The 20222-nt window shown below is 49.7% G+C and overlaps 11 protein-coding genes; 6 read left to right on the plus strand and 5 right to left on the minus strand.

The window, feature by feature from the left end:
- Window positions 1-59: 59 nt before the first annotated feature.
- On the minus strand, window positions 60-1500 carry GSBLH_T00004117001 (uncharacterized protein; the record flags this gene model as incomplete). XM_013042969.1 has 1 exon in its annotated part: window positions 60-1500. The coding sequence occupies one exon, from the start codon at window positions 1498-1500 to the stop codon at window positions 67-69; it is 1434 nt and encodes a 477-aa protein (XP_012898423.1). The 3' UTR covers window positions 60-66.
- A 59-nt stretch (window positions 1501-1559) lies between these two features.
- On the minus strand, window positions 1560-2204 carry GSBLH_T00004118001 (uncharacterized protein). XM_013042970.1 has 2 exons: window positions 1914-2204; window positions 1560-1882 (listed from the first exon to the last, which is right to left on the minus strand). The coding sequence occupies exons 1-2, from the start codon at window positions 1956-1958 to the stop codon at window positions 1595-1597; spliced, it is 333 nt and encodes a 110-aa protein (XP_012898424.1). The 5' UTR covers window positions 1959-2204; the 3' UTR covers window positions 1560-1594.
- A 3645-nt stretch (window positions 2205-5849) lies between these two features.
- Window positions 5850-8190, plus strand: GSBLH_T00004119001 (Aspartyl-tRNA synthetase; the record flags this gene model as incomplete). Its single annotated transcript, XM_013042971.1, has 9 exons — window positions 5850-6129; window positions 6161-6216; window positions 6251-6361; window positions 6397-6579; window positions 6608-6823; window positions 6853-7145; window positions 7211-7636; window positions 7675-7750; window positions 7789-8190. The coding sequence occupies 9 exons, from the start codon at window positions 5850-5852 to the stop codon at window positions 8188-8190; spliced, it is 2043 nt and encodes a 680-aa protein (XP_012898425.1).
- A 912-nt stretch (window positions 8191-9102) lies between these two features.
- GSBLH_T00004120001 (subunit NuoF (NDUFV1)) lies at window positions 9103-10777 on the plus strand (the record flags this gene model as incomplete). The annotated part of the gene is made up of 6 exons (XM_013042972.1): window positions 9103-9178; window positions 9216-9340; window positions 9372-9644; window positions 9679-10287; window positions 10317-10418; window positions 10451-10777. 6 exons carry the CDS (start codon window positions 9103-9105, stop codon window positions 10775-10777), a joined length of 1512 nt encoding a protein of 503 aa, XP_012898426.1.
- A 295-nt stretch (window positions 10778-11072) lies between these two features.
- Window positions 11073-12543, minus strand: GSBLH_T00004121001 (uncharacterized protein). XM_013042973.1 has 3 exons: window positions 12482-12543; window positions 12300-12448; window positions 11073-12268 (listed from the first exon to the last, which is right to left on the minus strand). The coding sequence occupies exons 1-3, from the start codon at window positions 12524-12526 to the stop codon at window positions 11098-11100; spliced, it is 1365 nt and encodes a 454-aa protein (XP_012898427.1). The 5' UTR covers window positions 12527-12543; the 3' UTR covers window positions 11073-11097.
- A 217-nt stretch (window positions 12544-12760) lies between these two features.
- On the minus strand, window positions 12761-13622 carry GSBLH_T00004122001 (uncharacterized protein; the record flags this gene model as incomplete). XM_013042974.1 has 5 exons in its annotated part: window positions 12761-12804; window positions 12836-12980; window positions 13010-13088; window positions 13120-13362; window positions 13395-13622. The coding sequence occupies 5 exons, from the start codon at window positions 13620-13622 to the stop codon at window positions 12789-12791; spliced, it is 711 nt and encodes a 236-aa protein (XP_012898428.1). The 3' UTR covers window positions 12761-12788.
- Window positions 13623-13965: 343 nt separating this feature from the next.
- On the plus strand, window positions 13966-14663 carry GSBLH_T00004123001 (uncharacterized protein). XM_013042975.1 has 4 exons: window positions 13966-14175; window positions 14207-14296; window positions 14329-14433; window positions 14464-14663. The coding sequence occupies exons 1-4, from the start codon at window positions 14164-14166 to the stop codon at window positions 14635-14637; spliced, it is 381 nt and encodes a 126-aa protein (XP_012898429.1). The 5' UTR covers window positions 13966-14163; the 3' UTR covers window positions 14638-14663.
- Window positions 14664-15225: 562 nt separating this feature from the next.
- On the plus strand, window positions 15226-17113 carry GSBLH_T00004124001 (uncharacterized protein; the record flags this gene model as incomplete). Its single annotated transcript, XM_013042976.1, has 4 exons — window positions 15226-15329; window positions 15363-16540; window positions 16572-16910; window positions 16944-17113. The coding sequence occupies 4 exons, from the start codon at window positions 15226-15228 to the stop codon at window positions 17111-17113; spliced, it is 1791 nt and encodes a 596-aa protein (XP_012898430.1).
- Window positions 17114-17148: 35 nt separating this feature from the next.
- Window positions 17149-17664, plus strand: GSBLH_T00006768001 (uncharacterized protein; the record flags this gene model as incomplete). Its single annotated transcript, XM_013042977.1, has 3 exons — window positions 17149-17184; window positions 17217-17430; window positions 17462-17664. 3 exons carry the CDS (start codon window positions 17149-17151, stop codon window positions 17662-17664), a joined length of 453 nt encoding a protein of 150 aa, XP_012898431.1.
- A 162-nt stretch (window positions 17665-17826) lies between these two features.
- GSBLH_T00004125001 (uncharacterized protein) lies at window positions 17827-18084 on the minus strand (the record flags this gene model as incomplete). XM_013042978.1 has 2 exons in its annotated part: window positions 17827-17959; window positions 17991-18084. 2 exons carry the CDS (start codon window positions 18082-18084, stop codon window positions 17847-17849), a joined length of 207 nt encoding a protein of 68 aa, XP_012898432.1. The 3' UTR covers window positions 17827-17846.
- Window positions 18085-18493: 409 nt separating this feature from the next.
- On the plus strand, window positions 18494-19521 carry GSBLH_T00004126001 (uncharacterized protein; the record flags this gene model as incomplete). XM_013042979.1 has 1 exon in its annotated part: window positions 18494-19521. The coding sequence occupies one exon, from the start codon at window positions 18494-18496 to the stop codon at window positions 19466-19468; it is 975 nt and encodes a 324-aa protein (XP_012898433.1). The 3' UTR covers window positions 19469-19521.
- Window positions 19522-20222: the final 701 nt, after the last annotated feature.

The following is a 20222-nucleotide window of genomic DNA, read 5'->3' on the forward strand; positions in this document are numbered from 1 at the left end:
GATCTCGAGCAAGAAAGTTCTAGTCCGCTCTGTGAAAAGAAGTATAAAACAAACACCCCACGCATCTTACAAACGTAATGCATTCACCAGCGTTACATTCTCACTCATCTCCACCACCGTCAGAGTCGCAATCCCGCTATCATCCACCTCCAGCAAGATGCTCAATGAAATCTTCCCCTGATACACCGCGACGTTATTCAGCGTGCAGGTCCGAATCAGCCTGTTATTCCGATCTCCGATCCGATTCTGGTACACCAGCAGCGTGTACGCCATCTCGGGCTTCTCCACATCCACGATCAGCTGACTTCGTTTTTTCACGGGATACGGCGTAAACCGATCCATTATCAGCATCGACTTCTTGTTCAGACTCACACTGAACGTGCTCTGCAACACCTGAATGCATCGTCCGCGCATCACCACCTTCTTGCACAGATCGCTCTCTCGCATCACCGCGATGCGCTCCGTGTAGCCCATCTCCTTCAGCAACGGCTCGAACGAGATCGAATCGTTGAACGGCCCCGTGACCACCGCCTCCGAAATCTTCGCCAGCTCCACGCCCGCCAAAATGCAGCAGTTCGCGATCGTCAGTTTCATCTCCCCGGCCAGCTGGTTGAACGCCTCGACGATCGTTTGGGAGTCTGGATTGATCGAGACCTTGTCGTCCAGGTCCAGATCCACTTCGATGTTGGTGTCGTACGCGAAGTTTCGCAGCAAACGCCAATAGGCAGCGCGGCCATAAGCCTGCTTCTCGGGAGTGGGCTCCGCCTGGTACTCCGTCTTTAGCTTCATTTTCAGAGCATCGCGCTCCAAAATGTTTTGAATTTCGGTGATTAGATCGCTTCCTGTCACGTTGTCGTTCGAGAGAGAGGCTAATGGAACTGCACCGTCTCCAGTCACTTTTAGAATCGAGACCCCGAACGGACCCGAGTCAAAGCGGATGTTCAGGCAGTAGAAATCATATTTTGTATCTTCGTAGAGACGCATGCCGACTGCTGTGGAGTAGTTTACCAAGTGGATTTTGGAGTTGCGGAATGAAGACGTCAAACACTCAGAAACAGCACATCGTTTCCCCTGGTCGTAGTAATCGGGAATGATAAAGAAGGCATTGTAGAGTCTGATGTTTCCAGTGATTGCTTTCGATATTTCTCCAATAATCACCCTGAATACTTGCTCTGGAGTGAACTTCGTATCTTTTGCCTTATATACAAACTTTCCATTTCCCTCAGCTACAACATCATAAAAGAGCGTATCACGGAGTCGCGCAAACATACTCGATTTTCCATCGTTTTCTAACAGGAACATCGATCCGCTTAATACGCTCTTGCGTAATGTGGATGGTGATCTGTGGGGAGAAACTAAGCTAACCGCATCGCCAACAAAACTGACGGTACAACCTGAGTAGTAACGAGGTCCGACCGAAAAACGAATATCAGTGGTGATATCACTGTTGTACCTCACTCCATAAATGAAATCATCTCCCAAAAAGTAACAAACAGACATTTTATGAGTCACACCTGCTCTCAGTTTAATCCCCTACCATTTCTTTTAACAAACACAACAAGAGTAATATACCACCTCAAGAGAGTTCAGACACTTAATCAAGATTAGCAACCTCCTTTTCAGTGTACTTCTCTCCAGCAGCACGGCTCTTGCGATCCAGAATAGCCTTGCGGTCCTTGCTCAGCTTGAGCTCGATGATCTCCACCTTGGAAGCATCAATGCCCACCTTCGCGCTGGATCCGTTGACCTTGTCGCGGTTGATTCCCTCGACGTGGATCACCCACTTCTTTCTGTAGACCTCGGTGACCTTTCCCTCCTTACCCTTGTAGGAACCACGGAGGATCTTCACCTTATCTCCCTTCACAATGGGCATAGCGTTGACCTGCCACATCACCAACATCGAAAAAGGCTACGTTGTACTTGTTCTTGAGGGCTTCAGACAGAGGAGAGGACATCATCACACGGCGGATGTGAGAGGGAGCCGTGAAGTGAGCCTTACGGGTCGTGCGACGAGAAGAGGAAACAGAAGGACTATCGAACGGTTAGAAACGGTACACTCCTTATTTCACACTCAGCTGAATTTATAAATGAGACAGAGCACTTGGCATTCTCCAGAGCCACCATTTTGCAACTTGCCAAATTCTCTCTCCTATCAATGCACATAAACTTACCTGAACTTCATTGCGATATTAATGATTTGGTATATCAACTAATACTCTGAGAAACCAAAACTGCAATAAGCGCCACCGGTTTCTCTGTATTTCATTCCTATATAATTTCGTCGATCGATTTCACACCATTATTCATCAAACACAACAAATATTTAATTGTTGAATTAGGAATTGCGCTGCAATTTGCTTTTGGGGATTATCGGAATAGACCTGCACCGCACGCCTCAACGCTTGTCTCAAGTACTCTAGATCGCCTCGTTTTATTAGTAATAACGCGTTTTCATGCTTTGAAAGGATGCGGACAATGATCTGAATGCAGATATCGCAGCGCTACAATCGACTTGGCGATTTCGTTCCTACCTCTGCTTCTTCTGTAAACCTTTGAATGCAGCAATGCAGTAGCACGGGAATAAGGTCTTCTCCACAGTCTGACACGGAGAAAAAGCTTGCAACCGCCTAAGCATAACACAGGAGAGAGAAAGCCGCACAGTCAGCGAAAGAGACACGAGCAGATTATCCTTTTCATAAGAGAGGATGAGGATCAAGTGTGGATAGAACGTTTTGAATACATAGGTGGAATACTGAGCATCGATGGATTGCAGTACGAGTGTGACACACTGCAACAACGAAGCAATGTAATACCGATTTCGCTCCTTCTTCTCTGTAATAATCTCGCTATAATCACAGTATTTTCCCAGCACAGAGCAAAGTTCAGGCAAAAAGGAGTCACTTTTGTGTACATTCAGATCTACTACCTTTTCTTTTAATACAGGTTTCACATGCTGGATTTCCAAGCAAATGCAAAACGCAGCCACGTGGGCAGCCGACGTAGTCACATGCGCTAATTGGGTCGCTGTGAGTTCTTCCTCTTTTTCGTTGATTTTCTCGTCGGTTTTCTCGCTAATTAGAGGATTCTGAACCGCCTTCTCCGTTTTTTCTGTATACTCTCGCAAAGCCACAAACGCATGTCGGAATGTGAATCCCAACAATTCGCTCGACGCCAATTGCTTCCCGTGCAGAATCAAAATCCGCTGGATGCAATAGAAAACGGTTCGATGCACCACAAAAGTCGCGGGAAACGGCTTCGCGCTTCGCGTGGGGGCTACAAGCGAGTGCTGAAGGAGCAGCAAGAAATCGAGAACGAGCTGCGCCGAATCGAAGGGAACGCGAGTGAACAAATCTGCGAAAAGACGCAGCGACGCCTCGCTTTTCTGGCAAATCGCAAGGCGGAAAAGCTTTCGGAGATTGGAAGGAAACGCAGCGAAAAAAGCGTCGACTTGCTGCGATGTCTGCTCACTCGAAGCGAAGAAACGCGGCGTTAGAAGAGAAATCGGCTGCGATGAAACGTCCAGCCATTCGACTCGGAAATGCTCGGCGAATTGAAGCGGGAAAAGCTCCGATTTGTCGAATTCGCGGAGAGGAACGGACTCAACAAATGCGAAAATGGATTGTGAAAGCGGCTTGAAACACACCGCGATCCCTACAAAATAGAATTCGAAGAGAAACAAAAACAAGGAACCAGCTTTTCCATATCCAGCGACTTGCTTTCCAGCGATTTCCACACCAATGCCGCCACGATCTCGTTGTCCCCCGCGGAATCCGACCCCCATTTCTCCAATGCGTGCAGAACCAGCTGATTGGACTGCTTGCACGTGACCAATCCCCATACGGTTTCCATTCGCTGCGGATTCGCGGCTGCCGATTGAAACAACGCGACCAAACAATCCGCAAACGCTTGTTGCTGCGAGGGATGGGGCGACGACGCGTCCAGAACCGCGGCAACGACGTCTTGCACGGGGAGAAAGGGAATGCAGCGGAGCAAATGATCGAGGAGTCGGTTGTTGACTTGATCGTTCCACGCCAGAAAACGAGTCAAATGCTGTCCGAGCAGATGCGAAACGGATTCATCGGGCGTTTCCTTGTCGAAAAACAGGCGAAACGCGGCGATGATTTCCATCGCGTTGGTCTGCGAGCATCGCTGAAGCAAAACCTGCGCGATGTTCATTGGCTGCTTCTCTAAACACACCGATAACAGACCGGTCTATAGTCAAGATAACCGCGGTTTCTACGATCACTTCGCGGCTCATTCCCGCGTCTTCTTTGCCCAGAAAATCGACGAGTTCCTGCGCGAATTGCGAAACGCGACCCGCTGCTTCGGAGTAAAGAATCGCGGTATGAGCGATCGAAGAAACGATCGCGGGGAGATCGCCATACAACGAAGCGTTCTGATCGCGGGGATTATGGCTGGCTTTGGCAAAGGCGCGCGTTGCGTTCATGCAGACCGAAAGAAGCGACTGATCGGCGGACTGGACGTAGCGACGCAGTTGGCTTTGATTCAAGCGAAGCAGACGCAGAACAAGCAGTCGGAGGAGCGAGTAAAACGCGGATTTCTCGTTGTCGTCTTTGCAATACGCGGCTGACGCCAATCCGTTGAGAAGAGAATCGATTTCGGAGGTGGGGAGCGGACCTCCGCGCGTTTTCAACTCGCCGAGCATCATTTCGAAATCAGAACCACACAGTCGAGAAACAGACTGGCATTTTGTAGCCAGCTCGTGGATCGCTCTGCGAATCTCCTCGTCGTTTTGACCGTCGCGTTCGAGTCGCTTTCGCTGGACTTCGAGGACGTTTTGCTGCTCAGTGAGGGAGGAGAGAATGGAAAAATAGAAAGAATGCGTGTGGGTTGCGAGGATGGAGAGCGTTCCCAGCATTTCATTGGACCCGGTCGATGCGATTTGCTGGTAGCAGGAGAACAAAAACTCCATTTCTTCGAGAACAGGACGGGTTACGGATCGAGAAGAATGAAGATACTGCTGAAAGATGAGAATCTGCGCGTTGTAGCAGGGAAGCAGCCATCGCTGATTACACTCTTGGGAGTCAGATGGAAAAGTCAAAAGAGAGCAAACCGGAAGAATGTGAAGAGAGGATGGAGTGGAGAAGAGGATGAAGATCACAGAGAGAATCAAGAGAAGGAAGGGACCAGAGAGAAGAATCCGGTTCCTGTGATGATTCCTCGCTGATGACTTGAATGAGGGAAGATGAAGAATTCGAAGGAACAGAATCTTTCACAATCAGATTTTCGATGAATTTGGAGTTTTCAAAGATGAGGCAAAGATCTGTAAAGACTTGAAGCAACCATAATCTAATGAAGACAATACTCGATCCATTACTTGTTTTCTTTATCCATTTCGATCCAACTTTGAAAAAGCTGCGATGTGTTGTGGCGATATAAACAAACGATCGACCATAATATGAAACGAAGATAGCGCTTGAACGATTTGCACGACTCTCCCTACTCAATGAATGAACAAGAACAAAAATCCACCTTCCGTTTTTCAATCAAAGGTTCCATAAGAGTGGTGAGCAAATCGCGTTGAACTAATTCCTCTTTCTGATTTGCACATTGGCGTAAATACCAAAATCTCACACTCTTTAAGGCATTTTCAAGCGTAATCGCTCCTTGAGAACGTTTTTCGCCAGGACCGTATTTGCAAGCCGCAATAAATGTTTCATCGGAATTATTTCTTTTTATGAATCGGCAACAAATCAAAGATACACTCCTTCCGAACGAATGATCCGAAGACAGTCAGTAATCCCCAAAATTCCGGTGCTTTTCACTTCTGCAATCTGAACCGTAGATTGCATGCGTACAGCTCCCTGTTCAAAAAAACTATCTGGAAAATGCTTGCTCGACGAGCCTATTTCTCTTTGAAATTCTCGTCACGTCTCTTTAGATCCTTGTCTTCCAAAGCGGATGCTTTTGACCTTTCTCTAGACTCCGCAAAATGGCCGTCTCCGCTTCGATCCTGCTCTTGTAACTCGCTTACGAAGAAAAATATCAATGAATTCGTTACATTGTCAGGATGGGTCGATTCTGTTCGGATTATGAAGGATTCTGTGTTTATTATTCTTCGTGACGGGGAAGGTCAAACCCAAACATTGTTTGATTGTGACAAAGAGGGTTTTTGCCTATTTGGGAGGTTATCTACTAGTTGAATCGTTGCTCAAGAAAATCCCTATGGAGAGTGTTGTGTGTGTCGAGGGAAATGTAGATTTTGCTGTGGGTCGTTCATTCATTCCAGGTCATAGCTCGCCCATCGGATGCAATCAATGCAAGGATGAATACGGGTGAAATTGAGGTCAAGGGGAAAAAGCTGTATCTGCTCAATCAAGCTGTGGATCTGCCCTTCCCTGTACTTTTTGGTTATGCGACTAAACTCTATTGCAGTACCACGGAAAACTCCCCAAAGACGAAGTTCTATCCAAATATCGACATCTCACTCTCCGGCATCCCGAATATCAAAACGAGATTCGTTTTCGCTCTGAGTTTCTCCATTCCCTCCGTCTTTCTCTCCACTCCCATCACTTCACCGAAGTCGAAACTCCTCTCCTCACTCGATCCTCCCCCGAAGTACGGGTTTCCATGATTTCGAAAGTAGGGAGCACATGAGTTCTACGTTCCTTCGGCTCTGATTCCGCGCGGCGGTTTTGCACTGAGCCAATCTCCTCAGCAATACAAGCAGATTTTAATGGCCAGCGGAATCGATCGGTACTTCCAGATCGCGCGGTGCTTTCGAAACGAAAGCGGGAGAAAGGATCGGCAGCTGGAGTTCACTCAGTTAGACATCGAGATGGCGTACATCACCGATCTCTCTGTAGAAATCGGGGGGATTTTTGGATCTAGGAAATCCAATCCACGATCCAGAATCTTCTTCTCTCCACCTTCCAAACCGCGGGGATTTCGAACCCCGTTTCGTTTCGGTCTCTCTCCTATGACGCGTGTTTATCGGAATTCGGTTCGGACAAGCCGGATCTCCGAATTCCATTTCGAATCACATCGATTTCGGACGATCTGCAGAAGATTCGCGTGCTTCGATTCCCCAGATTGGCTCCCCTTGTCAGCGCCTCCAAACTCAAACAGCTTCTAAAATCGCTCGAAGAAGGGCAATTCCAGAAATCGAGGGTAATTCGGGTAGGGTAAAAAGGAAGTTTGTTTTGAAGTGTGCGGTGGATGGAGCGGGGAAACTGAATATTCCCGCGAGTGCGTCGAAATTGGTGGATGTGGAGAAAATACAGAGTCAATTATCCGGATTGCAAAACAACGAGCTGATTTTGGTGGGTGTGGAACGAAGAGAAAACGAAGAGAATGCAAATGGGTACCAAATTGAGTCCCTATTGGGTCTCTTGCGAACAAAACTCTATGAATTGGGTCAGCAAGGGAAGATTTATGCGCCTTTCCCCGCGTTAACCGATTCGAAGGTTCCAATCGAATTCTTGTGGGTGGAGAACTTCCCTCTCTTCGAATTCGATCAGCAAGGACGCATCAAATCGACGCATCACCCGTTCACTTCGCCTTTGGAATTGATTTCAGCGAATTCAATGCGCGAATTGAAGGATCCAGCGAAATGGACGCGACTGAAATCGAAAAGCTGCGATTTGGTTTTGAATGGGAACGAAGTCGGAGGCGGGTAAGCAAACAATGGAATGAAAGGCGAGTAATGAATAGGTCGCTTCGAATTCACGACTTTGATTTGCAAAAGACGATTCTGACGGATGTTCTGAAGATTTCCAGTCCCGATGTGGTATGAATTTCTTGTGTGTGTGTGTGTGTGATCGATAGTTTCATCATCTCTTAAACGCATTGAAGCAAGGCTGTCCGCCGCATGGAGGCTTCGCGATCGGATTGGATCGTCTGCTGTCTCTGCTGCGAGGCAAAGCGTCGATCCGCGATGTGATCGCCTTTCCGAAGAGCATCACGGGGTCCGATCCGCTGACCTCCGCTCCGACAGCCATCTCCGATTCCCAGTGGAAGGAAGTAGGAATGTTCCTTGTTTGTTCAATCAAACACGCAAAACGCTCATTTTTTGTCTCTCGACTTCATCGCTATCATCGCCGCTGCGCCCAGCGCGCCCAGAATCCCCACAGCCGCCGCACCCCACGCCAAGGTCTCCCCGGTCGATGGCTTCTTGCTGCGCTTCTTGATGGCTACATGCGTCGATTGCTCTGTAGCTTGTGTCGCTGAATAATCCTGGTGTGCATAAGGCTCACTGTATGCATTATGATAGGAAAGGGACTGGTTATAGGCAAGATAGTTCTGGTTCTGGCTGTATTGGTTAGCCTCTTCGTCCTTGGTGAGAAAATCGGAGACGGTGCTAGAGCTGGATGGGAGAGACGAGGTGGAAAAGGTGGATGCATGTGCAGGGTCGTTGCTATAGACTCGATTTCCAGGAACGGAGGAAGGAGAATGCTGGAAATAGCAATCTGGGGAAAAAAGAGAATTTGACACATTACTTGAATAAAGGGAGGTTGGAAGCTGGAGCTCCGTAGGCGAGTTCGCTTTGAGCAACCCTTTGATTATCTCTTCCAGAGCATAGACAAGCGGATTGACCTAATAATAATAATAATATTGGATAGAAGGTTCGCACTTCATGTCTATTCAAAATTTCAGAAAAGGCAGTAGAATCTAAATGAATTCCTATGTCAGAGCAGAGCATAGTAAATAAAGTTGCAGGATTGACACTCGGACTAGCTACAGAAGAGTGGAAAATAACAGGAAATACAGGGATCAATGTCAGCCAGCCGTCCTTTTATGGGATAATATCGATATAGTAATTGACACAGAACCTATGGTCACACGAAAATATCAAAAACGTACTCTATAATCCTTGAGATAATCGAATAAATCATAGATAGTGTTATCATTCATTACAAGCATTAACCAACCCTTAAAATCCTCCAAAAACTAATGGTGAGATGCCGAATAAACAGAATACAACGTTACCACTGAGTATGGACGAATCCTTATTTTCACTTGGCCACATAAGATAGGATGGACACTGCAATATAGGCGCAAACAATAATAATTACAAATTATTAGCTTTCGCACAGGCTTATAATTGTTTAGTGAATAAAAAGAAATGGCAGGCGCAACGACATGCAAGGAGAAATCCCTATTTTCTCCTCACTGAATCGAATGCAAACATTACTGATAAGAGGAACTCGAACATACCGTAGGTTACAAGCGAAAAAAGAGGCTAATTTGTGTAGTGGGCAAGCCTAGCGTATTTAGAGCCATCGCCCGCTCTTTCGCTGCTGGACCCGCTGCCCCCGCTGCTGGCAATGCCGCTGCTGCTCCCCCACCACCCCCAGAGAGACATCACGGAGGTCTGTCTGTAGTTTGTTATTTCGGAGCTGAACGCGTAGGATCAAGATCGTATCTTTACAAACCTTTACAGCCAGTATGATTGGCATATTGATAGTGCCATGGAGCGTGGTTTCTGGTACAAGACCAAGGAGCTTCTGGAAATGGGTCCCGATCAGATCATTGCGGATATCAAAGCGTCGGGTCTGCGTGGACGAGGAGGCGCTGCCTTCCCTTCCGGTTTGAAGTGGAGTTTCATGCCCAAAGCCTCCAAGGACGGTCGTCCGAACTTTTTAGTGGTAAACTGCGATGAGTCCGAGCCCGGAACCTGCAAAGTAGGCCTTGTAGCCATGTCCTCACCCTAATCAGGATCGCGAGATCATCCGGAAGGACCCGCACGCCCTGGTGGAAGGCTGTTTGGTAGCAGGTTACGCCATGCACGCGCGTGCGGCGTACATCTACATCCGCGGAGAGTTCTACAACGAGAGCATCCGTCTGGAGGAGGCGATCCACGAAGCCTATCAAAAAGGCTTCCTCGGGCGAAACGCCTGCGGCACCGGGTACAACTTCGACGTCTTCGTGCACCGCGGCGCGGGCGCGTACGTCTGCGGAGAGGAGTCTGCGCAGCTGGAGTCGCTGGAGGGCAAGCAGGGCAAGCCGCGTCTGAAGCCGCCATTCCCCGCGAACGCGGGTCTGTACGGGTGTCCGACGACGGTGACGAACTGCGAGACGGTGTCGGTGTCGCCGACGATCCTGCGGCGCGGCCCGGAGTGGTTCGCGGGGTTCGGCCGGAAGAACAACGCGGGCGTGAAGCTGTTCGCGATCAGCGGACACGTGAACAACCCGTGCGTGGTGGAGGAGGAAATGTCGATCTCGCTGCGCGAGCTGCTCGAGAAGCACGCGGGCGGCGTGCGCGGAGGCTGGGACAATTTGCAGGCGGTGATCCCCGGAGGCGCGTCGACGCGCGCGCTGAATAAAGTGGGTGCGGAGAGGAAGATGGACGGTAGGACATGTGCGATGTGGCGCTGATGGACTACGACTCGCTGGGATCGTTCAAGTCGGGACTGGGCTCCGCGGCCGTGATCGTGATGGACAAATCGACGGATATGGTGAGAGAGAGAGAGGAAGAGGTGATGGGTAGATGGCGGCGATTCGGAATCTGTCGCACTTCTATATGCACGAATCGTGCGGACAGTGCACGCCGTGCCGCGAGGGACTGCCGTGGGTGTACGATATCATGTGCCGAATGGAGAGAGGACAGCTCGAGGAGAGAGAGATCGACATGCTCATGGAGATCGGAACGCAGATCGAGCTGCACACCATCTGCGGTCTCGCGGATGCGGCCATCTGGCCGATCGAGGGATTGATGCGGTCGTGGAAGAAGGAGATCCTGGAGCGATCCCGCCATCCCGAGAACTATCACCCGGAAGACTATTTCCAGAGAGCGTGGAGCGGAAAGAAGCTGTGAGAACGAGAATCGAAACTGAAAACGTACTTTTGGGGTGTTTGTTGGATACGAGGATGAGTGGAGATGCAAATGGACATGGAGAGAGATTAGAAAAGGAAAGGAAGAATCGCTTTTATAAGGTGGAAGCAACATATATATATATATTTATATTCATAAATGGGGTAGAGATACGAAAGGATTGGAAAAACAATTTGAATTAAAATGCCTTCTGCAGTGATCATCAACCATGCAATACTCCTTCCAAAAATCCATTCACCCATTTCCTCCTCATTCCATGTATAACAACAAACACGCCATACATAGACCACACCTACTACTTATTAAGCGTTCTCCCCGAGCTCCTGTCCGTGCTCCATCTCCATCTCCTGGGGGACTTCCTCGTCGCCATAGGCCACTTCGTCCTCGACCGACGCCTCCTGGTACTGCTGATACTCGGTGATGAGGTCCGCGAGGTTGCTGGAAGCCTCGGTGAACTCCATCTCGTCCATTCCCTCGCTGGTGAACCAGTGCAGATAGGCGCGTCGTCGGAACATGGTCTCGAACTGCTCGGAGACGCGCGCGAACACTTCCTGGATGGCCGTGTTGTTGCCCAGGAACGTCGTCGCCATCGGCGACCCCGCGGGGGCCACGCTGCTCACGCTCGTCGTGATGTTGTTCGGGATCCACTCCACGAAGTACGGCGCGTAGCGCTGGTGGATCTCGCGCATGCACTCGTCCACGTCGCGCGTCGCCACCTTGCCGCGGAAGATCGCCGCCGCGGTCAGATAGCGGCCGCGGCGCGGGTCGCAGGCGCACATCATGTTCTTCGAGTCGAACTGCTGCGAGGTCAGCTCCGCCACCGTGTACTGCCGGAACGCGCTGTTCGCGCTGTTCGTCAGCGGCGCGTAGCCCGTCAGGAAGAAGTGCAGACGCGGGAACGGAATCAGGTTCACCGCCAGCTTCCGCAGATCGCTGTTCAGCTGACCGGGGTACCGCAGACACGCCGTGATCCCCGACATCGCGCGCGAGACCAGCTCGTTCATGTCCGCGAACGACGGCATCTTGATGTTCAGCGACTGCGAGCAGATCTGGTACAGCGCCTCGTTGTCCAGAACCACCACCTCGTCCACGTTCTCCAGCAGCTGGTTCACAGACAGCGTCGTGTTGTACGGCTCCGTCACCGTGTCCGACACGTTCGCAGACGGGAACACCGAGTACGACATCACCATGCGGTCAGGGAACTCTTCCTTGATCTTCGACAGCAGCAGCGTGCCCATACCCGAACCCGTGCCTCCTCCAAGAGAGTGCGTCAGCTGGAAGCCCTGCAGGCATTCGCACGCCTCCGCTTCGCGACGGAGAACATCCATCGCTTGGTCCACCAGCTCGGCTCCTTCCGTGTAGTGACCCTTCGCCCAGTTGTTGCCAGCGCCGTTCTGGCCGAATACGAAGTTATCCGGCTTGAACAGCTGACCCACTTCAGTGGAGCGAATAGCATCCATCGTTCCGGGTTCCCTAAAATTAAGAGGGAGGGAGAGACAAATACAAATCGATAAGCAGAGCACGAGGAACAAAGCGACCATTCAAAGCTTGGCTGTAAAACACGTTCAAGTCTTCGTTTGGCTCGACCTGGGTCTGACCCATGCTGTCGATATGATGTTCCTTGTTGATAACCTCCCAGAACTTGGTACCAATCTAGAAAGAAAGCAATAACTCAAAATTCCATACCTGGTTACCACACTGTCCGACCTGCAGATGGATAATTTCTCTCATGTGTTAGCAGAAATGAATGTAGATTTGCTATTCAAAAAACCAGAATAAAACGTCCAAGCGGTTTCATTATGGCGCCTTTTCTATTTTCTTCTCTCCCCCGCTGTGAAACCGTTTCCCTCTCATTTCAAAATCTAAAGGATTTGCAAGAGGTTGGGAGTGTCAACGCTTTGTCACGCAGTAATCTATTCATCGCCAACGTAAAAATTATCCCGGTCATGTGAAAACAAACAAAGAGGCAAACAAGCAAGTCAAGTCAAGTCATTTAGAAGTTGAAGAAGCTACGCCTAACTAAACACGCCCATTTCTTACTCGAAATCAGTCGACGGGGCAGCCGCGGCAGGGGCAGCATACGCCGGAGCAGCATACGCCGGAGCGGCGGGAGCGGCCTGCTCCTCCTCTTCCTCTTCTTCAGCAGCAGCAGCCTTTCTGCGGCTACCACGAGCACGACGACGACCTATCCTTGATCTTCATCTCCATCACTACGTCCAGACTCTGGAGGAGGCGCCAGAGCACCGCTCTCATCGACCTCGATGGCATCCTCCACCTTTCTTTTGTTGTGCCTCTACCTCTCATTCCAAAAAAACATCGCCCACCTTCTTGTTCTTGATGGACACTTCCACGTGAAGCGTCTCTCCCTCCTGCAGAGAGTAGTCCTGCTCCTCGCTGTCATCCTCGTACTCGGGCTCATCCAGGTACTTCTTGTACTCCTGCAGAGCGATCTTGAAATCCAGAGCCTCCGAACGCTCCTGGAAACCAACACCAATGTAGGCCTTCTTGCGGTCCTTCTCGATTCTCATCACGAAGTAACGAGAAGAATCCAGCACAGGCTCAATCACCTAAAGAGTCATTTCAAGTGCCCAAATCGAACAGAAGGACCATCGTCACGAATCATGGTGGAGGCAAAGACCTTCTTGTTGTCGTCAATGAGCTCCACGAAGCAGCTCTTTCCTCTCAGGACAACAGTCAGAGAACCCATCCAAATCTGGTTCGTCCAGCCAGCAGCACGGTAACCCATACCCGTATTTCGTGGGGGGATCTTGTAGACATAGCATCTGCGAATACGGCAGAGGACTTGCTCAAATATATCGTCTTGCATAATCTATACTATCTGTGAGCAAATCTTCTGCCAATGGATGCGGCCGAGGATCCAAACACCTGCACCACCACTTACTTGACTAATTTAAGGAAATGATGCTAAGATTAATCCAAAGTTGGGAACCGCGGGAATGATGGAAAATGAATACTGGCAATTCTGTTCCTTGGACATAGGAAATAGGAGAAAACCGCTGTTCTGCATGCACATCTTTAATAGCTGTGGGAGGCGATGAGAAATAGAGCGTTGGAAGAAAAGGAAACTCCTTTACTTAGGTTTATTTTTGTCTCCCGTGTTCCCACAATGGCCTCAACGGGTTCCAACGATTGTTATCCCCTAAGAATTAGAGCAAAACTCGACAACCACCAAAGCACAGGAAACGAAATGTCTAGAGGTGACAAATGACTGCTTATTATCATTTCTAAACCGTTCGATCAAGGAGTCGACGCGTAGCTCAAACTATGGAACTCCTTCGGATTGCTTGACCAAACTGCGCAAAGCGCTTGATAAAAACGATAAAAAGGAAATCAAGAAAATTATCCGCATGCCAGCGAGCGTATAAGTGCCATGTTGGAGTAAGTTTGTAGTTTGCCAGGAAAGTGGTTCCAAGTTTGAGTAAAGGTCATGTAACGCAGTTTATTGATGTCCTTGATGAAATTGTGGTGGAAAACCCTCGTGTAGTTGTTTTGTTGTTGGTCTAATCGGTTAGAAGGGAATTGAAGGAGCGAATTGGATTCACTCACTACTTTATGTTCACGGGAACTATTTAGATTCGCTTCCAGATTTGAAGGTGAAGTTGATGAATTTGCAGCGAGTAGAATTGTGTGCATTGTGTTAGTTGAAGCTTGTCTCTACACATTCCGTCATTTATATGCAATTACAAAAGATTGCAGGTCGTGTGGAGTTGCTCACCCGACTTTCTAATACAGATTATCATGATGAATCAAACGTGGATGTTACAGGAATGGGTGAATCGGATGAAGTTGTGGAGTCGGCGGTTCTGTCAGAAGATGAATAGGATTTTTTAGAGTAATCAGTTCTTTTCTGTTGTTTGTTGTAAAGTATTGATTCGTCTAGTACTTTGGAAGAGCTATTGATTTGTAAAAGGTCGAAAGGAAGGACACAAAGAATAGCAAAAATAAATGGTATATTTATTAGGAAATCGCCTTTTCTCATATTTTTTTTGCCTTTTGATTTGACCTTGTAGGAAATGTAGAGGCTCGCATAACGTTTGTAGAAAATGCCCAAAGGAAGCGATAACGCATTGGGAAGAGCAATTTTGAAGGATAAGGCAGCTGCGGCACGATCAAAGAAACAAGAAATGAGAAACAAGTATATTGCATTTGATAGTGCGTGAAAGTGTAGAAAGAAGATGGAAAAGGCTCAAGCTGGGCTTATTCCCGACGTTGGCCTTAAGTCAATTTTAGATGTAAATAATCTAGTGGGTTTTTGAGGGAGGGTTGATGGGTAGGATGATTTCTTGGATACGGTCGCCTTATCCCAGCGGAGTTTTGAAACAGAAAAGGGTTCTGCTACGATTATCGACCGTGAAGTTCGAGAAGTCGTTGATGATTATGACTACGAATCTACCCGTAAATACCGCACGATGGCCATTCCCCGCCGTCCCAAGTGGGACGAAGCCCGCTCTCCCGAGGAACAGGACCGTTTAGAGCGTGAAGAGTTCCTGAACTGGCGTCGCAACGTGGCGAAGTAGTTTTGCCGCCTTTTTTTCTAATTTCCCAGACACGTCGAGCACGAAACAGGCGCAGTGGCTCCGTTTGAGAAGAACTTGGAGGTGTGGCGTCAATTGTGGCGTGTGGTGGAGCGAAGCGATCTGTTGGTGCAGATCGTGGATAGTCGCAACCCCCTGCTGTTCCACTGCCCCGATGTGGACGTGTACGTGAAGGAAGTGCATCCGTGCAAGCAAACGGTGCTGATCGTGAACAAGGCGGATCTGATTCCGGAGTACGCGCGTGTGCAGTGGGGCCGGTACTTTGACTCGATCAATCTGCCGTTTGTGTTCTTCTCGGCGAAGGCCTCGTCGCACGTGATCGATCAGGAGTTGGAGAGGAAGGAGAAGGAGGAGCAGGAGCAGCAAAACCGGGAAACGAACGAGGAGGAAGAGGGAAAAGAAAAGGAGAAGGAAAAGGAAGAGGAAGAGGAGGAGGACAAAAAGCCGGTTTGGCGAAGCCGAAACGCCTTCGCTGGACTGGATTTCGATGATTCTTCCGAGGATGAAACTGAGGAAGAAGAAGAGGTAAAAGAAGAAGAATCCGCAGAGCCGATCGCTCAAGCCCAGTCCCAACCCTCCGCTGAGCCCTCCACACAACCCTCCGCTGAGCCCTCCATTGCCTCCGATATCCGAAACTACGCCACAGAAGACATCCTCGAGCCCTCCACAGAACCCTCCACAGAACCCTCCACAGAACCCTCCGCTGAGCCCACAGCGTCGGATCTCTTCTCGCAGGCGGACGCATCGGAGCTGGCCTCTCTGCACTGCACCGCGGACGAGCAGCGTCGCTACCGCATCCACTCGCGCGCCGAAGTGCTCGCCTACCTGGAGGCGAAGACGCACGAGGCCTTCGAGGCCGTGCAGGCCTACGACCGCGCCCATCCCAGCAGCACCGCGAGCCCCGACTTCGCCGATCGCCGCGCCGTCGTGGGCATGCTGGGCTTCCCCAACGTCGGCAAGTCCTCCCTCATCAACGTGCTTCTGGGCGTGTCGGCGACCTCGCACGGCGCGGTGCGCGTGGCGGTGGGCGCGACGCCGGGCAAGACGAAGCACCTGCAGACCGTGGTGCTGTCGGACTCGCTGCTGCTGTGCGACTGCCCGGGTCTGGTGTTCCCCGTGTTCATGAACACCAAGGCCGATCTGCTCTTCAACGGCGTGCTCCCCGCGAGTAACATGCGCGACTACATCAGTAGGCTCCTTCCGGACTCCTCGATCGCTAGGCCCCGTCCGGCTCGTCTGCCAGCGCGTGGCGCGCGAGGAATTGGAGCGCGTCTATCACATCAAGCTGATCCGCCATCCGCTCGACCCGCCCAACGCCGTGCCGCACCCGCGCCAGCTCCTCGCGGAGGTGTGTACGCAGCGAGGATACATGGCGTCGAACCACAGCGGCGTGAACGAGCCGCGCGGAGCGATCGTGATTCTGAAGGACGTGCTGAACGGAGTGCTGCGATGGTGGATTCCGCCGCCCAGTTTGGGGGTCATTCCGCAGAACCCAATCGCGTCCTTTACGGAGCACGCGGAGGCGATGGACCCCAATGAGATGAGCACGGAGATGATCGGTAGGAGAGGAAGGAGGGAGAGCTGAGGGGTAGCCGAATTGCCGATGAAGGAGGAGAATGGAGGCAGACACAAGCCGAGGGTCCGAAATGTGAAGGAACGCAGCGGGAAGAAGAACCATAAGAATAAGGGAAAGCAACAGATGGGCGCTGCGCAGTACAACGCGTTGGGAGCGTCTCAGTATATTTGGAACTGTTTGATATAAAAACAATTTGTTGGCAACCGTATTGTTTGCTTGGCATGCAACCAGAGCCCAAGGACCTAAGCCAGGAAGAAGTAGAGAGAGTGTTAGGACCTGTAATCTGCAGATCAATTTTCTGAAGGATATCTTTTTCGTTTTTGATAAGGGACGAGATGGCGATATTTCTTGCACTGAAATAAAGAATTTACTCGCCAAGTTCGGCTTCGAGCATTCGTTGAGGGACATTGATGACATGATTCGAGAGAAGGACCTGGACCAGGATGGGCGAATCAACTTTAATGAATTTTACAGAATCATTTCCAGAGACACTTCTAGTTTAGGTATCGATTTGCTGTTCAATTGACCCTATAGAAAGAATGATGGAAGCAAAGCAGATTTTTGACTTGTGTGACACAAACTCCGATGGAAAGATTGATAGAGGCGAGTTGAAGGCGTATTTCCAGAAAATTGGCATTCCACTCTCCGAAAAAGAGATCGATGATATGATCAGCGTGGCTGATGGAAATCGCAACGGTTTTGTCGAATTTGAAGAATTTGTGAAACTATTCCAGTAATCAACCAGTGTACTATGTGCAACTCTTACTCTGTGTTCCATGTTTGTTTCTTACCATTTCGTTAAAAGAAGGGGTGGGGAGGCACCGACGAAGCTAGAGAGTGTCCTTCCAGGAGTGGAAAAACCATCATGGAACACAACGTGAATACGCAACAAACAGATAACCCACAGTCGTGATTTCATTTAGGCACCGATGAGGATGTTATTGATCGGAATATGGATCAACTTCACGAAGTAACCCACTAAACCCATAACAACGAATCCAACCGCAGAAGCAGTGGCAGTCTGAGTAAATTCTAGTGATGAGACCCACGCTGGCAACAATACCCTTTCTATCAGGCTTTGTGCAACGATTCAGCAAAAACTTGCTATCACGAATAAAGTCTTTTACAGGCTGGATGATATCGGTTTCAACGGTCATAATGAGAAGAGCTTACAAAGAAATATATGATTGTTTTTTTGTGGAAAGAGCAGGTTGCGTTTTTAATAGGATGTGCTGTGGAGTATAAATATACCACCCCAAAACACATGTGTGTGTATTGGGTAACATTTCTCTCACTGCCTTCGGTGTGGAATCTATGATGGTTGGCAACCTTCTTTCCTATTTCTCGAGTTGAGTCGAAGAACATTATTCAAGGTAGCGGTTTACTATAGGAATAATTCCAGTAAAATTGAATCCAGGCGATCGAAACCGGTTTGCTTTTTTATGCGACTAACTCCAGATTGCTTTGATAATTCGAACAGAAAACGTAGGTCGGTGTGAGAAGTGTCATTGATGTATTCTGTCAAATCAGTTTTGAGTTTTTGTGCTAAACTTCTAGTTTACGAGAATGTCTGCTCAAATCAGTCTTCGTGGATGCCTTCAGGGCCATAACGGATGGGTGACCTCCATCGCTGCTTCTCCGGCTGATGCCAACACTCTGGTGTCTGCTTCTCGCGATCACACTTGCTTGGTGTGGAATCTCCAGGCGGGTGACATGATCGACGACCCCTCTCTGGTGATGTCTTGCGGAACCCCTGTGAAGTCGCTGCAGGGCCATTCTCACATTGTTGAGGAGGTGAGTCTGTCCGTGGACGGTCAGTACGCTCTGACGGCTTCTTGGGATGGAACGGTGCGTCTGTGGAACGTGAAGACGGGCAAGAGCGAGAAGACGCTGTCGGGTCACAAGAAGGACGTTCTGTCTGTGTGCTTCAGCCCTGACAACCGCCTGATCATGTCTTGCGGCCGCGACCGTACGATCAAGCTGTGGAACACCCTTGGCGAGTGCCAGTTCACTCTGGACAAGGAGAGCCACAACGACTGGGTGACGTGCGTGCGCTTCGTTCCGAACATGGAGGAGAAGCCTCGCATCGTGTCGTGCGGGTACGACAAGCTGGTGAAGGTGTGGAACCTGGAGACGATGAAGGTGGAGTACAACCTGATCGGCCACTCGCAGGTGGTGAACAAGGTGGTGGTCTCTCCGGACGGCGTGCTCTGCGCCTCGGCCGGCAAGGACGGCTGCGTGATCGTGTGGGACCTGGCCAACGGCGTGGAGAACTTCCGCCTGACGCTGGAGGACCCGGTGACGGACCTGGTGTTCTCGCCCGCGAACTACTGGATCGCGGTGGCCACCACGAATGAGATCGTGCTGTTCGATCTGGAGACCAAGGAGCGCGTCGCCAGCGTCAAGCCCGAGTTCCCGCCTCGCTCGGCCAAGGCTCTCGTGCCCTACTGCACCTCGCTCTGCTGGTCGCTCGACGGAGCCACGCTCTTTGCCGGATACACCGATAATGTGATCCGTGTCTGGGAGGTCAAGGCGATGTAAGTGCGGAGAAAAAGCGGAACGGCAGAATCGGAGTTATCGAAGCATATATGAAACTTGTTTGTTTGAAACAAAGAGGAAAACGGATTGGAGTTAGTCTACAGCGTCTTTCGGTTTGGATGTAATGTAGAAGTAACAGAGAATCAAGGCAAATAATATATAACCCAGAATATTGCAATAGAAGACAAGTTGCTTATCCAGATCCTGCATTGGGACGAGCTCTGCACATTATGCTTGAAATGCAGTTTTTACCTGATTCAGATGCAACAAGAAAGAAATCTGAGTGTACAAAACAGTTCCTCAGAACAACACAAAAACCGCGGCAAGACATCGTTCATGTTGATGAAACTGTAGAAATAAGTGATAATTGGCATTTCTCCGTGATTCTGAACCAATGGAAATCGAAGAAGGTGCTGCCGTCCAGGAAACCGTGAAGCTTTCGCTTCCCAGTAGGGGATGAGTTGCTTTGCTGATTTTATCTAGTCTTTCAAACAGTCCAGTCGTGGCAACAACAAAACGGAATGCGACAAAATGATTATGAACGCTATAGACATTTTTGTTCTGTAAAGCTCCAAAGATTCTGCAAGAAAATCGGATTTATCCAGAGAAACGGAAAGGTGTTCGAGAAGAAGACATTCGAGGAAAAGAACGTCAAAAACGCGAATTCTCTCTTCTATCCTCTATTGAATGCGGAGCGAGCCTGGGCTTATTCAAACGAGTTAAAAGAGGAACTGAATAGCACACGCGAGTCGCGCAT

The sequence above is a fragment of the Blastocystis hominis genome, assembly GCF_000151665.1.
Source record: "Blastocystis hominis, Singapore isolate B (sub-type 7) whole genome shotgun sequence assembly, scaffold_5".
Classification (NCBI taxonomy): Eukaryota; class Bigyra; order Opalinata; family Blastocystidae; genus Blastocystis; species Blastocystis hominis.

Coding starts and splice junctions, on each gene's coding strand:
- GSBLH_T00004118001 (XM_013042970.1), bottom strand. CDS start 1,958: ATGATGTCCTCTCCTCTGTCTGAAGCCCTCAAGAACAAGTACAAC. Junction 1,883..1,913: donor CCCTCAAGAACAAGTACAAC/GTAGCCTTTTTC, acceptor GTGATGTGGCAG/GTCAACGCTATGCCCATTGT.
- GSBLH_T00004123001 (XM_013042975.1), top strand. Junction 14,297..14,328: donor TTGTGGTGGAAAACCCTCGT/GTAGTTGTTTTG, acceptor CTAATCGGTTAG/AAGGGAATTGAAGGAGCGAA. Junction 14,434..14,463: donor AGTTGATGAATTTGCAGCGA/GTAGAATTGTGT, acceptor TGTTAGTTGAAG/CTTGTCTCTACACATTCCGT.
- GSBLH_T00004121001 (XM_013042973.1), bottom strand. CDS start 12,526: ATGAGAGAAATTATCCATCTGCAGGTCGGACAGTGTGGTAACCAG. Junction 12,449..12,481: donor TCGGACAGTGTGGTAACCAG/GTATGGAATTTT, acceptor CTTTCTTTCTAG/ATTGGTACCAAGTTCTGGGA. Junction 12,269..12,299: donor CGTGCTCTGCTTATCGATTT/GTATTTGTCTCT, acceptor TCTTAATTTTAG/GGAACCCGGAACGATGGATG.